Raw genomic sequence first — 20,691 nt, forward strand, 5'->3', positions numbered from 1 at the left:
AATTTCGATGCACAGCATGTTGCTACTCTCTTCTTTTATATACTATGCTCAACAAATTTTCACTCCTGTAATTTACCATTAACACAAAGAAAAACAGTAAATTATAAAATAAAAGAATTGCTCTGATTCTGACCCTCATGACACATTTAAGGGAGTGATGCTTTCGTTTAAATAAAGGTAAAACGATTAGCGTTTCATTCAAGGGGTGGGATCATCTACAGACAGCTTAATCACGATGCTTTCTGAAGAGCGAGCGAGACAGTGTTCTTGAGCGCTGATGAGGAGGAGAGTTTGCGTAGCATCTCTAACCAGTATCGCCCACAATGCACTTAGTGCAGTTTTGTTCCCCCACCTTCTGCTAGCGTGATTGCCTCTTTAGATGAGTAGCTCTCATGTGACTGCAGTCTTCTGCAAGTCTGTGAGCCAGAGTGGCCTTCTGCTCTACTGTAAAATGCCTCGGACCAACTGAATGGAGTGATTTTGGATTGCGAGCGAAGCAATGAATTGCAGCTTTGAGTACCTGATCTGCAGCCTGAATGGTTTAAATGACTACTCACTTTCACCTATCGCACCAGACGCCGTCGTGCCTTTCAAGGAAGATGAAAATGGGATGATATGTAGCATCAGAACTTACTTGTTTGTGCTGTCATCTGCATATATGGGCCATGACATTTCTGCAAGATTCACTTAAAGGGGTGGTTGATTGTGATTTCACTTTTCTTACTTTAGTTAGTGTGTAATGTTGGGGAACGCGATTTATAGATTATCATGACAGAATATGCTAATCAATGACTAGAAGATAGTTAACTCCACATCAGCTGCATACATTCTTCAACTAACCATTAAAAAATGTCCTGTTCCTTTCTACATGTTATCACCTCTTCTTGAGTCTCTCCTTCATTGTCTGACTCTGGTTTGAACATAAAAGGCTAAAAGTTTAGAAATTTTCAGTGCACAAGCTGTTGAAGCTCCGCCCTCTGTGCCGGAAGCAGCAGCTCATTTGCATTTAAAGGAACAGACACAAAACGGTGCGTTTTTGCCCAACCCTCAAAAAGTGACAATTTTAACATGCTATATAAAAGTATCTGTGGGGTATTTGGAGCTAAAACTTCACATACACACTCTGGGGACATCAAAGACTTACTTTACATCTTGTGAAAAGGGCATTATACCACCCCTTTAAGGAAAGAAAGACACATTCTTTCATTATAATATATGTATTGCATCACAGTTGATCTAATGTGCTATTCTGCATTGCACAATGAAGCTGCTACTGAGGTCTCACCACAGCAGGAAGTCTGGAGGGTTTTAGACGAGAACACAGAACACTGTGTCTGCTTTCCTCCACTCGAGAAATTGATTCGCAGAATTTCGCACCCTCCTGAATACAGACAACAGATGGAGGTGAGAGAGCACGCACATGTGGGAGGCGCAACCTGGCATAGCATCAAAATGCAAATAATAATTTTTGTGTAACTAAGGGTTGAATCTCACGAAAAAATGTCTGGGTCACATTTTCAGCCCCCTTTGGTTAGCGTTACATTATATGATCATGCTCTTACTCATGCAAATGCTTTTAAAACATTCAAGCGCGACAAGACAAAAGACAACACGCTTTCTGTGAATGTCCTGACTCTTGTCTATGTGACACACACACACACCGCAAAGAAAGACGCGTGCACCAGTATTGTGCGCACAGACATTGAGCCAGAATCGAGTTCTCTTTCACACTTGAAACTAATAACACACACAATTATACCCAAAATGTCAGTTTTGTCAAGTACCCTCATAAGAGCAGTCTTAAATTAGTTAAATAAAGTCTTAAATTAATGTAATGTGCTGTGAGAAAATGGGACTTGCGTCAAATCCTTGTAATGTGCACGAGCTGCAGGTCTTAAGCAGCCTAATAAACCTGCTCATGTGATGTCTATCATAAATGTTAACCAAAGAACAAATGTAACAGAAAATTACTCACTGCTCTTGACTCAATAAGTTGTATAGCTTTAATAAGGATTGATCTATATTTAATTTATAATTTATGCAGTGCAGACTGTTAACTTTAGTTAAGCTCACAACATAATTTCGGGAGTGGTGAACTCATCTAATCTTTCAATTAACTGCCGGAGCATATAAGCAGCCGCTCACCTTGCTCTGGCAACAGCTGTTTTGGCATCCCTCCACATCCCCAACTCCACCAACATAATTTAGGCATCTTGCTACCAGACTCATCATCCAAGCATTAGTAGTCCCACTGGGGGGTATATCTAAGCTTGAGTTGAAGCTGCTTCCTCGAGCCCCTCCACTGCCAAATACACTTAACCTTATTAGCTTAAAGGTTACATGGACAAAGGAACTCGTGAATTCAATTTATGTATATTTCCTACCTGTTAGTTAGGAAGTTCACAGGTAAATATGACGTTAATTATGGGTTTATGTGAGAAATTCTTATTTAAGTTCTTACTTAGTTAAATTTAAACTGTATTATTGAATGGTTATAATGTATTTCATTGAGACATCAGTAGATGTATTAATATCAGTAATGCTGATCTTCATTCATAAAAAGATGGCATTAAACAAGGGTTTAAAATATACTGTAATGATGTTGTTTCCACATTAATTTGGAGATACTGTGAAATTATTACATTATAAAATATATTAAAAACGTTAATGTTTTTAATTGTGATTAATCACATAAAAAAAGTGTGATTATTAGTTTTATATATATATATATACAGTGAGGAAAATAAGTATTTGAACACCCTGCTATTTTGCAAGTTCTCCCACTTAGAAATCATGGAGGGGTCTGAAATTGTCATCGTAGGTGCATGTCCACTGTGAGAGACATAATCTAAAAAAAAAAATCCAGAAATCACAATGTATGATTTTTTAACTATTTATTTGTATGATACAGCTGCAAATAAGTATTTGAACACCTGAGAAAATCAATGTTAATATTTGGTACAGTAGCCTTTATTTGCAATTACAGAGGTCAAACGTTTCCTGTAGTTTTTCACCAGGTTTGCACACACTGCAGGAGGGATTTTGGCCCACTCCTCCACACAGATCTTCTCTAGATCAGTCAGGTTTCTGGGCTGTCGCTGAGAAACACGGAGTTTGAGCTCCCTCCAAAGATTCTCTATTGGGTTTAGGTCTGGAGACTGGCTAGGCCACACCAGAACCTTGATATGCTTCTTACAGAGCCACTCCTTGGTTATCCTGGCTGTGTGCTTCGGGTCATTGGAAGACCCAGCCTCGACCCATCTTCAATGCTCTAACTGAGGGAAGGAGGTTGTTCCCCAAAATCTCGCAATACATGGCCCCGGTCATCCTCTCCTTAATACAGTGCAGTCGCCCTGTCCCATGTGCAGAAAAACACCCCCAAAGCATGATGCTACCACCCCCATGCTTCACAGTAGGGATGGTGTTCTTGGGATGGTACTCATCATTCTTTTTCCTCCAAACACGTTTAGTGGAATTATGACCAAAAAGTTCTATTTTGGTCTCCTCTGACCACATGACTTTCTCCCATGACTCCTCTGGATCATCCAAATGGTCATTGGCAAACTTAAGACGGGCCTTGACATGTGCTGGTTTAAGCAGGGGAACCTTCCGTGCCATGCATGATTTCAAACCATGACGTCTTAGTGTATTACCAACAGTAACCTTGGAAACGGTGGTCCCAGCTCTTTTCAGGTCATTGACCAGCTCCTCCCGTGTAGTTCTGGGCTGATTTCTCACCTTTCTTAGGATCATTGAGACCCCACGAGGTGAGAACTTGCATGGAGCCCCAGTCCGAGGGAGATTGACAGTCATGTTTAGCTTCTTCCATTTTCTAATGATTGCTCCAACAGTGGACCTTTTTTCACCAAGCTGCTTGGCAATTTCCCCGTAGCCCTTTCCAGCCTTGTGGAGGTGTACAATTTTGTCTCTGGTGTCTTTGGACAGCTCTTTGGTCTTGGCCATGTTAGTAGTTGGATTCTTACTGATTGTATGGGGTGGACAGGTGTCTTTATTAGGGATGTCCCGATCCGATCCACGGCATTGGTATCGTGCCGATACTGGCCCAAAATGCTGGATCGGATATCGGAGGGGAGAAAAAAAATTATCCGATACCTATGATCCGATACCCATTAGGGGTGGAACGTTACGTATTCGTACTGAACGTACGTTCGGTGCATGGATTTACACAGAGAATACACGGTATAAAAATAAATAAATCTCGCGTGCACATTAATTAATGTAATACGGAACTAACGTTACTGTTAGATACGCGCATATGCGGGTTCTTTAGGGACACCTAATCTGTAGCCCCGCCTTAGCTCTGAACGCGCGTCTATATCGCTTCAAACGCTCACTTTATCATTATACGCGCGCGGCCCGTCCTATTCGCTTTGGAAGCGCGAATGGATTCAAACTGTTCAAGCATCGAACTAGACGCGATAGACGCAAATTTGACGCTCTATTCGCGTTTGGTATGAACGCAGCAAAATGAACAGGCTGCGATGTCAAGATTGCAATGCTGGAGTGTGTGTGTGTGTGTGTGTCAGAGAGAGAGAGGCACGGGCGCGATCGAACAGTGGAAACATAAAAACATACTCCGTCATTTTCACACAGGACATCATTAAAACTGCAAAAAGTGTTTAGCCTACTTATATTTGTGTAAAACACAACATTGTGCTTTTGTCAAACTGTAAACTCTTGTCAAACTGTAACTGTCACCCAACCAAAATCACACACACACACACACACACACACACACATGTCTGGTTCACTATCTTTGTGGGGACTCTCCATAGACGTAATGGTTTTTATACCATACAAACTGTATATTCTGTCCCCTTACACTAACCCTACCCCTAAACCTACCCATTACAGGAAACATTCTGCATTTTTACTTTCTCAAAACAACTCATCCTGTGTGATTTATAAGCCTTTTGAAAAGTGGGGACCGCTGGCTGGTCCCCACAATGTAGGTGATCTCAGGTTTTACTATTCTTATGGGGACATTTGGTCCCCACAATGTAATATAAACAAGGACACACACACACACACACACACACACACACACACACACACACACACACACACACACACACTGTTTAAAAGCAAAAATGATCTCATCTTTTGGACATTCATCATTGCATTGGTTTTCATTTCTTGTCCTCAAACAGAGCACTAATCTGTTTATTTTTAAGTTACACATTCTACATTGAATAAAAAAGAAAATCAAATGTGTTTTTAAAAGTAGTATTATTTTATACAGAAATAAATTATTTATAATTCAGATGATAATAAAGTTAAAGTTAATTAAAATTTTAAGGAAACAAATATATTGATCTGAAATATAGCAAATTCATTTTAAATTCATTCAGGTACAATTACCAAACATATCTCAAGGTCTTTTGAATAAAGGCTGGCAGTCTTTCATTATCAGCTGAAGTATTTGTTCTCCATTTGAGTGAGATGTTTTTATGCGGCTAATTGAGCAAAGTGCTTCCATTATATTTTATTATTATTAGTATTAGTTCAAGAATAAAATAAAAATATCGGATTGATATCGGTATCGGCAAATAGCCAAAGCTGCTGCATCGGTATCGGTATCGGAAGTGAAAAAGTGGTATCGGGACATCCCTAGTCTTTATGCAGCTAACGACCTCAAACAGGTGCATCTAATTTAGGATAATAAATGGAGTGGAGGTGGACATTTTAAAGGCAGACTAACAGGTCTTTGAGGGTCAGAATTCTAGCTGATAGACAGGTGTTCACATACTTATTTGCAGCTGTATCATACAAATAAATAGTTAAAAAATCATATATTGTGATTTCTGGAATTTTTTTTTTTATTATTATGTCTCTCACAGTGGACATGCATCTACGATGACAATTTCAGACCCCTCCATGATTTCTAAGTGGGAGAACTTACAAAATAGCATGGTGTTCAAATACTTATTTTCCTCACTGTAAGAGGTGGGATGATTAGATGAAAAGCTGTAAATAAACTATTTACTTGAACTATTTAAATTATAGCCTTCAAGAATTTATTCAACACATTCAATGACATTCTGAGAGATAATCTAACTATTATTCATGTGGCATCACCACAGAGCTTGGAATGACCTTTTGCACTGAGAACCTCAAAGGGACATCTCAGGCCACACCAAGTGAAATTTATGGATCCAAAATTAAGAAAAGAGGTTGTCAGGGTTGTTGCAGTTGGGATTATACACCTCATTATAATTCTTTCAACAAGTCAACCTCTTTGTTTTTAAGGTGCCTGGTGAGACAAAGGGATTTTGGAATACATTAGTAACTCTAAATGAGACACCAGGAGATCAAATTTGTCTTCAGAATAACCCAACTTTTTCCGCATGCAGGCCAAGGAGTATCTGATATGGGATTGACAATTTATTATGTAGCAACAAAGGTGAAATGTTTGAGTAAGTCTCATTCATCACAACAGGCATTTGTTGAATGTCTTAACATCACGAAGAGTCTACATTAGAATATAAAATAGCAATTCAATGCGTTTTTGATTTATCATTTTTGATTATATTGATTGCTGAATTTTGCTAAAACATTTTTTTTATCTGAATTAGCATTTTGCAGACAGTAACAGGTTTAAATATCGCAGACAAAAAATTAAAGCTGGTAACATATTTAGCTTACGTTTCTTGGTTAATAATCTCTAGCATAAAACAGAATTCCGGTCTGAGCACCCTATTAGTCAAAATGAAAAAAAAAGAAGAAGAAGTTATTATAACATTTCTAATAGAATCTGATTATTGCAAGTAAGTATTTGACTGTTTCTTTTGTTTCTGCAAATATTGTCTCAAAGAGCACACAAGGGGTTAAAAAATTGTTCATGCACTCACCCTCGCTCCGATCCGGTTTGGATTTCTTTGTTCCACAGAATACAAAAGGAAATGTGAGGCAGAATGTCATAGCCTGCTCTTTTATATAAAATGAAAGTGAATTGGGGCATACGTCTTGTCAGCCAAAGCTGGGCCATGTGTGGTAATGTAGGCAAAACATGGATGACGGCAAACAACATGAGGGATAATTGTTGGTTGAAGGGGTGTCACCCAGATCAGTCCAGTGATCAATGTGGCCCAAATCAGGCACATTTGAATTTAGTTGTTTTTAAAGGATACCAAGATTTTTTCTTGTTAGAAAGATACATTTCAGCACACATACTGATAATAATTGATAATAAAAGCATGACTGATTTACAGAATAATCAAGGCAGATGACTGATTTACTTAAAATCCCCTTGTAGTCGATCATTTTGTCCCTTAAAACCTTGACTACGTCATCAAAAAGCTAATAATGCGTTGCTAATGTTACACAAACCATGTTTCCGTTCACCATCTCAGAGTCGGACAGCTGCCTTCTAAAAATCAGCATCCTTAGAAACGCTTTGAACAACACAGAATATCAGTGGAGAAAGGCATATAGTTCATCATTACATCGTAATATACATCATAATTCATGTGCTATATTGCTCAACGTACCCAACAGAAAAATATACCAGGATAACCTGGTTTCTCTTGAGACTCCACTGCTTCAGAGCGGTCATAGTTAATGATATGCTTAAGTCTGCCCGCACAATGACGTGATTGGTTACAATGTAGTTTGTGGCCCATGTGTGGCCCTTGTCTAATCCAGATCTGGGCCACCCGAAGACCATAATTCATTCATAATTCACCACTTAATGCCTTGTGATAAAGAGTCATCGATGATATATAACGATAAACGATAAAAAAAATCGTTCTAAATTTAAAACAATAGCAGACTCCACACCACAAATATAACAATAACGGCGGCACAAAGTTGGAACTAGGAATCCCTTTCATAATTTTTTTTTTTTTTAAGTTGATAAACAATTAAAACATTGACAGCCAATCAGAATCCATTCTGCTTTAAAGAGTGCAAGCATTTAAAGCCGCAGAGGACAAAACTGCAGCACGTGTTTACAATAAACAGAACGATATCGCTCGTTGGTGTGGACGCTAATATAGTTATCATTTTAATTATCCATTACAGTTAATTTGTTCTTGGTGTGAACGGGTTTTTAGATAAGATACCTTCATAAACATTTTGTTTACTCAAGGAAGATGTATGACTGCAGCAGATTTAGCAGCTTAAAGGAACCACAAGAAATGGAAAAAAATGTATTAATATAACTTACATTGGCTCTCTGGCACAAGAGCTTTTCCATTCCATTCCAGCTTTTCCTGAAGCATTTTTCTGCTACTTGGTAATCGTTGACCCAGTGACACCTATTTCTGGCAGGTTAGAAAAATGGGCACAATCTGTCTCGAAGACACACAGCATGAGCTCTTGGTAAGAGGGAGCAAAATGTTCCCATCGAACAAATCAGTATAATTTTGTGATGTGATGAGTTGTGATGAAATGTCACAGTGGCAACACGTATAAAACATGAAGATTTTAAAGCCTTCAGACCATTAAAGAGCAATTCACACACAAATTTAAGTACTGTCATCATTATGTCTTTCCAAACCCGTATGCATTGTCTTTTTTTTTCCCTTTTTTTTTTTTGCAGAAGATAAAAGATGATTATTTTTTTCCAGTCAGTGGCATCCAAGTGTTGTTTTGGACCCCATTGACTTTCATTGTATGAACAAATAAATATTCTTTAAAATAACTTTTGTGTTCCAAAATGCCGTATGAAGTCGGCTTAGCATGAGGGTGAGCAAATTACGACAGAATTTAAATGATTGGGATTTAGTTGGGAAATAACAGAATTTTAACTATTCCTTTGAAAATAACAAATTTGGTTGCTAATTTTAATCAACAAAAGCGAAATTGCTACTGATCGTGACAGGCAGTGATTATCGTGCATGTGTTTTTGCTGTAGAGTATGGAAAGGACAGCTCTTTAAAGCGGGGCTCAGTAGTTTCGGGATTTCTTCGCTGTATTCTCGCTTTTTGCACGCATGTTTCTCTCTAGAGCTCCCCCCACAGCTTCGGAATAGATATTTGACAACACTGTTGTAAAAACTCGTTGGCGATTCTCAGACACCAGAGGCTAGTAGATCAACGACATCAAAGCAGATGGGACATTCTTTAAAACGTCTTCTTCATTCGGGTTCGAACAGCGTGAGGGAGCGCAATAATGACTGCATTTTAGCAGATTTCTTTTGGCCGTAAAGCAATTGTTTACATTGCGAGACCTGATATCACGCGATACTTCCTGACGCGGCGGCCGGCGGCCCGCCGGCTCAAAGTTGCAAGTGCGTATTTTCCGCTCACGGGCACCAGGGGGGTGCGAAACGACCACCATTCAACCCGAAATAAGTTATATAACCATTCCAATGACTCCGAAGCTGTTCAGTTAAGATAAAAAAAGTTACTTAGTTCACCTTTAAATGTGAGATCTCTGCCACAGCATTTAAAACAAGTAATAAAAACTCAGTGAGTGTTTTAGCGCAATTTTCTCACATCATGGGATCACAACACTCAAAATTATTTTTTTGAAGCATAAAGGAAAGATTTTTGATCAAATCTTTTTTTCTAATATTATTGTAAATTTTAGAAGCTATCGATTGCAATTTGTTTCAACTCGATAGCTATTATGGTTGCCGAGAAATTTGCAAAAAACTGAATTTTTTCTGGAATTTCCAGGAAATCCAAAATCTTTTCCTGGATTTTTTTTGTGCGTTCCCGAGATTAGACCTTCCTTAACATCTCTAGGTGGTCTGGTTGAGGAGTAGATAGAAGTGCAAGATTGGTGCGCACAGACAGAACAGAAATCATGAGTTAACAATCGCAATTTTGTCCGGTGGAAAATTGCGCTAAAAAGCACAGTTTTTACTTGCAAAGATTGTGCAATCTACTGAACAAATACATACAGTATACGGCATTGAAAAATTCACTTGGCTCAATCTGAGGAGGCCTGTGCATGACGGATCTGTCTTTATTGACAGTGTATTTGAATGTGACCGAAATGAGATACCAAGACAGATGGGCTTATATATGAGCAAGACCTCTATTCATCTCTCCTCCTCAGAGAGATATTGATTAAGGTTTTTCTTTTCTTTATTCATTGAGCATACAGAGTACACAGAATACTAAGAGCTCCTGATCGTTTTTCAAAAATGTCCAGACGGCAAAGCTACATAATCATCTTTCAGATAATTACTCGATAATAATGCAATTTCATATCGCACACCAGGAAAATTAAAGTGGTTCACATGTATAGGCCTACAGCTGTTCAAAGCCATCTTTTTTTTTAAAGCAAAATAGCTGTGGATGTCATTCCAGTTTATGCAATTTTTAATAGCTGAGCAAATACAGCTTGCCTGTATTTCAGTGTCTGGTGCATTTTTCATTTGTCTCATTCGTTGTTATTTCCTCTTCTGAACGGCCTATGCAAATTTATGCAAATCCCTCAATGGTTTACCTTGGGAAATGCAGGGCAAACACTTGAAGTTTCTGTAAAATAAGTGCATCTGTAACTAGCTGACTACTCTGATTGCTGTTCACATTAAGGCTAAGAGGGCTCACAGCACAAATTTAGGTGGCAATGAAACCGACCCCAAATTTTAGGTGTGTCCGAGGGCGAGGGGTTTTGTGGGTATTGAAATTTAAAGAGGCTTCCATCTTGTGTTTTTGAGGCCATTGCTATTACTTTTATGTTTGATGTTGTTGTTGTGTTCACTGTTGTTATGGCAGCTGTTGTCCAAATGAATATTACTTGAGTGGCAACTTAAAAATGGTTGCTATGGTTTCCCTGAACAACTCTCACTTACACTTCAGCTCTTAGAAACATGTACTGGGCCTGGCCAGGTATGAGTTTCATGGTTAAAAAAAGAAAAGAAAAAAGGAGTTTAAAGTGTGTGATTTTCTCTTGGCTCACAATGAATGCACAGGTGATTGAATTTATGAGTAAAAGAATAAATTACTTACTAGCTGGAACTACAGTTCTAAATCAAAGCTTTTTGTACAATCATGTTCCTCAAAGGGGAAGTATCATTTTTACAAATGTTATACAATGAAATCTGAAATTGTAGAGTTAGAAATACATACACCAGCTTAAAGTGCAGACACAACTTTAATATTGCTGCCACTGTAAACCCTAACGCTCAAAATAACAATTGGTTTGAGTAGAGCCAAATCAAATTAAACAAATTAGTTCAATCAAATTAACTTTCATGAGTATTTAAAACTTTTTCTTTTGAGGTCACAAAACGGACACATTTTAAGTAATCTGAATTGTTTCCTTGATTTGAGTTTAATGAACTTAAATTTAACTGAAACCGGGCTGGCATTTCTATTTCCCCGCATGCTTTGCCATGACACTCAAAAGGGAGAGTAAATGTTCAAATTAAGTGTTATATAATGTTTTTGGTGCAAGATTAATGTTAAGTGGGAAATTAAGTATACAAATTAATCAACACAGAACAATAAATCATTAGCATATGTTCAAGCCTTGTCGGAATTAAAGGGGTCATGACATGTTACATTCCCAATTCGATTTCTAGGGGTAAAAGGGAAGTAATGTTATAAAGAAAAGTTTACTAGCTGCAAAGAGATACTAAACCGCGTATAATGAGGCAAGGGTGTACTGTAGAGTTACATTCAAGCTATTTTAAGGCATGAATCATTTTTTGTTTTAAGGGGGAAAAAAACGCTTAAATAGGCCTATGTCATTTTGGTGATCAAAGATGAGTTTTAAGGGATACAATTTTTGACTACAGGGGGACTTTTAAATACTGGCTCCTCTTGACAATGATGAGGAGCAGCTGGTAGGTCCAATCACCTAGATAAGGACAGGGAGGAGCACAGGAAATAGGACAAAACATACAACAAAAACTACAACTCCCAGCAGGCTGTTGGGTCCATTGGCAGCACACATAGTACATCAATGAATGACATACACCATGATTATAAAACACAAATGCATAAGTCCTGGGAGGTTAACACATGGGCTTTTTTTATTATTGTAATATCTTCCTTGAGGTTCACTTATGATGTTAATAAAGGTTAAAAAACACTGATATATATGTGGAAAAACAATTATTTTTAACCCTCATTCTGACCCTCTGAAATGATCAGTTTTAAGGGGCTTTAAGGCTTGTCAGTAAACGGCCACGGTTATGATTGGCTAACGTTATCGCATAGGAAACAGTTTCAACACCCACTTGCTACTGCATGTGAGTAAGTGTTTTGAAAACATAAAACTGTCATTTACAGACAAAGCTGTAAGATGTAGCTGCTGTCAGATCCAATACAGCTGACTGATTCATCCGTCGACAAAGGTTTTTGTGCCTCGTTTACAAAGCAATCTGCACTCAAATTCTCCGAACAAATGTGACCCTCTGACGCGATCCAGGACGACATTAAAAATAAACCATCCACTTGTAGGCTACCTGACGCTGGGATCCTTCTGAAGTCTGCATAGAGATGCAGATTAATTGGTTTGGTCAAAGCAAAGTTCTTTATGATTCTAGTTACTCTTCCATTTGTCCTCATGTCCTCAACTCACTCATGCATGTGGAATAAAGTGAACACGCATCTGGGAAGAAAATTCTGGGCCGAAACCTAAACCGAAAATTCAGGATGCACTTGGCCGAAACCAAACCCCAAAATATATTAATAAATGAATAATCAATTAGGCCTATTTATACAAACATATTTAATTATCAACACTGAAATAGGTCAGTTGTAGAAAAAAAATTAATTGCACAAAAGGCAGTTTTTATATCAACTTTTTAATAACAGAATTGTTTCTACTCCAGTTTGTAGGTGAAATAGAAGTATAAAAACGACAACAAACTGTAATAACTTGTTTTCATGACAGATTTATTAAAACATACACTAATGATGACTAACGGTGAAGTACAAATATAATGAATAGGCTGTATTATGTAATGCAGTACATATATTTAGAAGAATGCTCTTCTCAGTTTGTTTTTTTTTTTTCTAGCAAACTAATGAGTTTATGGACACTGAATAGCTTTCTTGAGGTACAGTAATGCAACTTTAAGTGACATTGTACATACAGGATGTTATTGACGTCTTCCCCGATCTGAAACACTGATTGAGCAATTACATGAGACAGGATTCATTTGTAATGTATATTTCATCATATCTTCTGGTGTTCACTCATGTTTAATTTGTGATGTAGTAAAGAGGAGATTAGATGATTGGTTTACGTGCGCTTGATCCGTGCTTGAACTGCGATGCAGCGATCTGTCACGCGCATATTAAATAACGCCAAAACTACATTTAGGCCTATTGTTTTGAATTTCGGAATAAAATCGACAGATTTTTTAAGTTGAGACTTTGCTTCATATTAAAAGTAACAAACAGCACAGACTAAAATATTTCAGATTTAAGATATTACCAATTAAAATAGACCAGGCCTACCTGTTATGGCATACAGGAATAGATGCTGAACACAGTCAAAACGTAGCCTGACTACGTCAGACTTCTTACTTCCGCTCAATTTCATTTCGCTTCTGTACTCAGTCTGAGACAGCATAATAGCTTTCCGTTTTCCTCCGGCCTGAAAACAGCCGGCCAATCAACGAACAGAGGGCGGGCTGAGAGCCGTGACGTAGACACTGATTGTACCGTGGATGCGTAGATTTACTTCACATAATCTGCAAAAGTCGTTCACAGCCATGTTCACTCCGGTATTTCGCTCGATGGTTTTGTTTTCGCATCATACTAGGCTACATGTGTTTACAGTGGAAGTTAGATGCGGCTGAGCATGCGCATAACACACGCCATAACCAAACGTTGTGTGATTGGCTTACGGGAACCAATGATTTTAAACTTCAGACAAGCGCCCCCCGCGAGAAAGAAAACGCTTTTCAATTATGCCATGCCAGACTCTGTCTACGAAGCAAAGCGAAGTAGCAGAGTTTGGTATTACCAGGCTAGTCAAAACGTGCCATCGGCGAAAACGTGCCATCTTTTTCGGTGACGGTCACATGATTTCGGCCCTCCAAAAAGCATTTCACCCCGAAACCGAAAACAGTCGTTTAAGCCGAAAATTGTGTGGATTTCCGGTTATTCTATTTTCTTCTAACGCAACGCTCACGCGAGAGTCCGGTGTAGGTAGCCGTTAAGCGAGCGACTGAACGCCAGAAGAACGCCAGTTACTTCCGTTTTTGCGGTCGGCTCTGTATATTACTATGGCATTGCTGTCCAGGAGTAATTAGCTTTTGAAGTGGATTTACTTAATGTAAAGTTAACGAAAGTTATCATGAGGATTGTAATGTTTAAAACAGATGTCTTAACAAATGTCAGTAGACCGGGAAGATTTTAAAACGAGCCGTTCATTCATAAATACGCAATATCACTGGGAAAATACAGACCAGAAGTCAAAAGACAACGAGCGCAGCGCTGAAAAGGGGCGGGGCTACATAATGTCTATAAGAGGAGGACGTTTTAATCTCGTAAACTTGCAGGATGTTTTAATTGTACAAAACCTGTGTTAAAAGATCAAGGCAAAAACATTTTCTCGTAAAACGTGTTCAAGTCTTTGTAGAACTCATAATTACAACTTGTAAATCTGAACTTTTGGAGAGCCTGCAGTTCCAACCGCTTCAACACTAAAATGTAATTCAGCAGTTATTTTGTAATATTTAAATTGAATAACTCCAATAATTTATTGTTAATTAATTGATTTTGTTCATGAAATTAAAATATAGACATGGTTTAACATAAAGTAGCTAGCAGAGTAGCCTAACAGTTGTTATGCAAAAGCCTTCAGAAAAAGGGTTGGTTAACACTAACTTGGCTTTAGCCTACAGTACAAATTGAGGTAAAAAAAGAAGAAGACATAATTCCTGCACACAAAGGGCTGATCTCTGTTACCTCTGAGCCTGCTTTTTCCTTGTTTTCACTTTTTTTTTCTTTTTTTTTTAAATAGTGACTTGAAATTGCACTCCTATAATCCTTTTATCGCACCCCTTGTGTAGCTGATTTCTTTCCAGTTTAATCTTAATCAGACAGATGTGTTTGGCACTGGAAGCAATAACAACAGCTGCTCTTTATGAAACCTTCTGGTACAGAGTGTGTTTGTTTTTTTACTGCATCATAATACCTGCATCTTCAAGTCTGCTGTTTTCTTTTACCCAATCCCCTCTGCAAAGCTGCTCTAGGCTTAATGACATCATTAGACCCACACTCTCGCTTCACTGATTTTCCTAATATGTTTCGGCGGGAATGTAAAATAGTCAATTTTGGATACAAAGGTTGGTCAATGATGTTCATGCTATATTTAGCAGATATTGAGATGTCATGTCTGGGCACTCTCATGGAAAAGAAAAATCACAAAGGAGATTTAATTTCCTTTAATATCTAATTTGAGACAATGAGTCAACAATGAGATTAAATGGAAATTTGCTTGCTCAGAGTCTCCTCTACAGTCTCAGAAGAAATCTCAACGTCACAAACTCAGACTCAGACTTTCCAAAGATACCTAAGTGTGAAATATTAGCTGTGACTATGCTTACTCATGATGCTCAACATGGGTCCTGGGGTCTATTTGTCATCTATTATGAATCATGCCTATTAGCATTGTTGCTACTGCGCTCCCTATGCAAAGGGACCTACTGTATTAAATTAGGTGGTCCGGAAATTTTGACTGCAGGGAATACAGTTATTATTAGGGAACCTTTGTTTCATTGGCTTGGTCAAGTCTTTCCTGTGCGCACTGGACATTTTGCCCCTGGTTTCCCTGTGCTAGGCTAGCAATCAGCGTTGGTGGCTAGATGTGATAATAAGCATGCAGATCCATTCGCAGGCATATCTCGTATGTCATAATTGTACCAACTTTTGCTTCATCCTCTACCCACTGTGCCTTTGTATGTAATCACACAATTGTATTTGTTGCCTACGTTCATGCGGAGCAACAGATTGTTTGTTGATTCATGTTACTAATGTTACTTGTGTGCAAAACCTGTGATAATACTGTGTTGTGAAATATCTAATCATGTAATATAACCTTTCTAAAAACGACAAGACTCTTTCAACCACTGCTGGAAGTTTTGCATTTTACTCACATATTTACAAGGTAACACAATTGCAAAAGGTCGCTCATAGTGACAGGAGATGTTGTCTATTATATGTGATTACATTCACACAGGTCGTAATGTCGTAGCATAGAATCAGCTAGTCAACCAGAACTATGAGACTGTATGCATGTTTTGTGTGTGTGTGTGTGTGGCTGTTGTAATTAATGTCTAAAGCTGAGTGCACTCTGTTTGATTTGTCCACGATTTGTAGATATTTCGGGAGTCCTAAAAGATACATTTTTATTGTTTTTTACAGGTGGCTAAGTCACTTAACTTCCAGTGAAGTTCTGATAATGTTTGAAATTTTGCATCCTATAAAGGGATTGCTGTTACAATGGAAGTCCAATGAAGAACCAATTGGAGTACAGAAATCGATGACAGGTGTGTATATGGAGTGAGATAAAAATCTGTCAGTTAAAACTGTTTGTCTGTATTATATGCATATATATTGCATATATATATATATATATATATATATATACAGTATCTCAAGAAGATTAATTTCAATTCCACACACAAATTAAGATGTAAGAACTGTGAAGGACTGAAAATATTTGATGTTGCATAGCGTTCTTTGGATTTTACCCAAGATCTCACTGGGGTCACATCATAAAATCTGACATGCAACTATCCAGATGCACATGAAGAACTAAGCACAGTGTTCTTAGCTTTAAAAAAAAAGAAAACCATGAATAGAATGGCTTTGTTTCTGTCACACAAACATACACACAGAGAGTGACATTCTACCATTAATTTCCATAAATCTTTTGGGTCAAATACTCTTGTTTATTCATCTGAGAAATGGTTGACTTGATGAGTAATATAGTGTGAACGCATTGTAGATTATCTAATTAAGTCTATCTCACACCTCCAGATAACTGTCAAAATGAGATATCAATTCTCACAGCTCTCTAAGGGAAATTACAAAACCATATAATGACAAAACAACGTGCACTTGCTCCTGTGAAATTATCGTCATTTTAGCTCCTGCCACTTTCAAAAGGTCAGCCTCACTCTGTTGAACATTTCATAGAAGTAAACCTATCTTGAGAAATGCAGAAGTGTTCCAGTGCGAGCTATGTGCCTCATATGTTTCTTAAGGTTAAAGTAGAGTGTGCAGTCCATTACCAGATGCGAAAGACTGTCATTTGATTGAACTCAGACTACTAGAGCCCTCTTGAGAGTGTCTGGACTTGAGCATGCAAGGCTCTGAGGGCAAATTTCCCTCAGAGACTTGTGAGGCTAAGAGGATTTATAAGATGTTCTGCATGACTTGTTTTCTGACATGGGTCTGAGCTAACAGGAACGGGAACAGAATTAACTGCTAATGGTATAAATGCAGATATAACTAGGGTCAGAGGGGATGGGAAAGAGTGACCTCAGCCAAAACACCTGATATCTTCCTGGCTACTTGCTATTAGAAGAGACAATTAGGAAAGAACGGGAGGTGAAAAAGAGCAGTCAACATCTAGGTGTGGTTTGCTGATATTCCCCTTGGCTGTGGTGGGTTCAAAGACAGGGTATTCCCAAACGGATTTACACCTTCAGTAAACGCCACTGTAAACCTTTGTTTAATATCAGGAGTTTTCATTCAAGGTCAAAGAGATGTACTCTATGAGGGAATTTTGAGCCTGTATCACTAATGTCCACAGCAACATCAAAACAAAGCTGAAAGCCTGAGTATTCTTTTTAGTCCTCATAAAAAAAAAAGCCCGCCATCAACAAAGCCTTCGTTTTCAAAAAAGAACATTGAATATTGGCTGGAATACCTCTCCAGTGCTGCGAAACCTCCTTAATGTCTGAGTGCTCCTTCTGATTAGTCTGTGCTGATGTGCCGCGCATCTTCAGAGGCAGCTGTCGGGGAAAGGGCTCTCAGGTGATTGGTTCTCCTTCACCGCTACCTCGGAGATGAGCGTCAGGCAGGTGGCAGGGTTGCGGGACGAACAGCGAGAGAGTAGCCCCTGCCCACTACGTCGGCAGGGGCACAGGTAACCCCGCAGGTGCATGCGGACCTTGCTGTGCAACGAGGCATAGATGAAGGGGTTGTAGCAGGCTGAGCTCATGGCTATCAGGTGGCAACTGACCTGTAGCACATTGACGTAGCGTTTGTCCAAAATCTGGAAGTCTGAGTCTAGATCCAGAAGGAGATTGAGGACTTGCAGTGGGAGCCAACAGAGGGCAAAGGCAAGCACAGAGGCCACCAGAAGGGAGAAAGTCTTGCGCCGCTGCTTGTTCCATCGCTGCTGGTTTTGGGAGGGCTCTCCAGGCAATGTGTGTTTGCGGAGGTGCACACTGATGGCACAGTAAGAGATGCTTACAGACAGCAGGGGGATCATGTAGGACGCCAACAAAAAGAAGCAGGAGTAGAGTAGGCGCTGTCGTTCGGTACCCAGCCAGAACTCTTCGCATACTACCAGCTCCATGCCACTTGGTCGCAGGTCCACGTAGCGTGTGTGGAGGGAAGGCGGAGCGGCAAGGGCCAACGAAACTGCCCAGACGCCCAAAGCCACCGTGCCACATCCCCACACGGAGATACGCCTCCGTACCGGGTACGCCACCACCACGTAGCGGTCCATGGCGATGGCAGTGAGGGATAAAACAGAGGCGAAGACCGTTGCGCCTTGCAGCAGAGGAATAAGGAGGCACATCGGCCGTCCGAATGCCCAACCACGTGCATCAAAAGCGTACGACGCCGTCAACGGTACGCAGCTCAGGCACATCAGCAAATCCCCAGCTGCCAGGTTGCCAATGAAGAAATTGGTGGCATTGTGGAGCTTCTTGTCTGACAGAATGCAGGCAAGAAGGAAAGTATTCCCAACACCTGCTACAACAACAACTAAGGCGTAGAGCGGAATAAACAGAGGTTTGAAGCGCCACAGCAGCTGTGTTCCTGAGAACTTATCCAGGGGGTCTGTCCGATTCAAAGCTCCGAGGGTTGCGTTAAAGCCAGCCAGAACTTGTTCCAGAAGAGGATCCATTTCTACCTGTGACAAAAACATTCATGAACAAAAAAGATGCTCATCACGCACACACTGGTACACACTCGCTCAACTGTTAGAGATAAACTCAGTGTGAGATTGGCACATGGAAACGCTGTTGCCATGCTCTTGATGGAACCCTTTTAAAGAGTCTTTCTCCTTCTGCCTTGATGAGACTCGAGCACTCTCTAAGCGCAAAGCAGAATGGCTGCATTTCACAGATCCAATTAATTGTCAAAGCTGTTTTTTTCTCTCAAGGGGAGTCATAAAGTCTAATTACAGAGTTATTATTTAGTATTATCTAGAAGAAACTCCGAAGGTATTTACCTTTATTTAAAGCCACGTTGTCTGGCAGAGGATCTACTGGTTATAATCAGGCCTTATGAATGGAGAAAAATGAGCATTTGATGACTATAATTACTTCCTGAGTATATATCAAACTCCATCACACAGATTTTCACAATGTGCGATTACATGAATGCATGATTACAGTAGCAATCATACCACAGCATATATAAGTGGAAAAGGCTATAAAATAATAATGATGATAATAAACATGTTAATCAATTAATAACTAATAAATGAATTATCTAATTTTGCATAATTATGATTTGCACTACAGGATAAAATGTGTTCCAAATATGCCATAATTTTAAACAATGATAGAAATTAAGTACAAATAAAAACACTGATATTAGTGTGTCAAATGAGAAATGATATCTGATGGTGGCAACATCCGCCAGTAAAGCTGTCAGGCAGCTGGTGGTCAGAATGAGACAAAGCAGATGCAGTGAATTGTTGCAGACTGACACTTTTTTTTTTTTTATCAGTTTTTAATTATTAGTTAGGACTAAAGCAATTGAACATGAACTTGTTTACTCAATCACATTTAATTAAATCCACTCTTTTTTTAATAAACAATGCAACACTGATCTACGACTGTATGTGTGGAAAACAAATGAATAAAAAGTGTTTTAATAAAAAGCTATGCCATTTACAGCAGTTTTAAAAAGACACATGCAATGTGAATGAAAAGCAAGTGTGTGTTTGTGAGACAAAATGAAAAAGACACAGAAAGGAAGAGTACCTGCTGCATAAAATCTTGATGAATAGCAAGGTGCGGTTTTGATGTCCCTCAGTGTTGTTTCAGAGTTAAGATATTGTTCATCTCCACATTTCCACATCCATAAATGATCCTCTGTGCCCAGTTTTCCATGCAGTGGTGAGCATCTGATGTCATTTACCACTGTCTCACAGGAGGAGAGTGGGTATAGTGAGGTGCAGAGTCAGACCACCAACCCAATGGTCTGTGGTGGAGGGGGGTGCTGGGGGCTGAGAGAGAGAGAGAGAGAGAGAGAGAGAAAGAGAGAGAGAGAGAGAGAGAGAGAGAGAGAGAAGGGGGAGTGACTCTGTCTTCTGTCACAACTGCAGTAAGACCAAGACTGAAAAGAGACACGGTTCTCCTTCTGAGACCAATCTTATTCTTTCACTCTCTCTCTCGAAATGTGAATGCACACTCAGTCTTTAATCTCTTTTTGAGATTGTTTTGCACTTTCCCAGCTTGCTATCTGTGAGCAGAGATAATTCGGAGATAAAAACATGCAATGTGCGTGATTGGAACTCTAATGCGCACCACACCACTTTAGATATGAATAAAAAAAA

The 20,691-nt window shown here is 39.1% G+C and overlaps 2 protein-coding genes across 3 annotated transcripts in view; one reads left to right on the forward strand and one right to left on the reverse strand.

Annotated features, from left to right (window-relative positions):
- Positions 1-1,239: 1,239 nt before the first annotated feature.
- LOC311297332 (uncharacterized protein) overlaps positions 1,240-20,691 on the forward strand; it is a gene marked incomplete at its 5' end in the record, with an annotated part of 42,630 nt that continues 23,178 nt past the window's right edge. The window contains one exon of the mRNA XM_084419581.1: positions 1,240-1,404. Coding sequence (XP_084275707.1) covers positions 1,240-1,404 — 165 coding nt within the window. The remainder of the gene's footprint in view (positions 1,405-20,691) is intronic.
- On the reverse strand, positions 16,572-20,358 carry LOC311297665 (prolactin-releasing peptide receptor). 2 transcript variants are annotated; one of them, XM_084420051.1, is made up of 2 exons: positions 20,117-20,358; positions 16,572-19,031 (listed from the first exon to the last, which is right to left on the reverse strand). In XM_084420051.1, exons 1-2 carry the CDS (start codon positions 20,211-20,213, stop codon positions 17,896-17,898), a joined length of 1,233 nt encoding a protein of 410 aa, XP_084276177.1. In that variant the 5' UTR covers positions 20,214-20,358; the 3' UTR covers positions 16,572-17,895. The 2 variants fall into 2 exon arrangements, with proteins under 2 accessions (XP_084276177.1, XP_084276178.1); XM_084420052.1 differs by having other exon boundaries at positions 16,572-19,035.

The sequence above is a fragment of the Rutilus rutilus genome (genome assembly GCF_951802725.1).
Source record: "Rutilus rutilus genome assembly, chromosome: 9".
In the NCBI taxonomy this organism is placed as follows: Eukaryota; Metazoa; Chordata; class Actinopteri; order Cypriniformes; family Leuciscidae; genus Rutilus; species Rutilus rutilus.

What these genes read in the sequence shown, in the direction of transcription:
- LOC311297665 (XM_084420051.1), bottom strand. Translation starts at nt 20,213, where the DNA reads ATGTGGAAATGTGGAGATGAACAATATCTTAACTCTGAAACAACACTG. An exon ending in ATCAAGATTTTATGCAGCAG is followed by an intron (nt 19,032 to 20,116) that starts GTACTCTTCCTT and finishes TGTCACAGGTAG; the next exon opens with AAATGGATCCTCTTCTGGAA.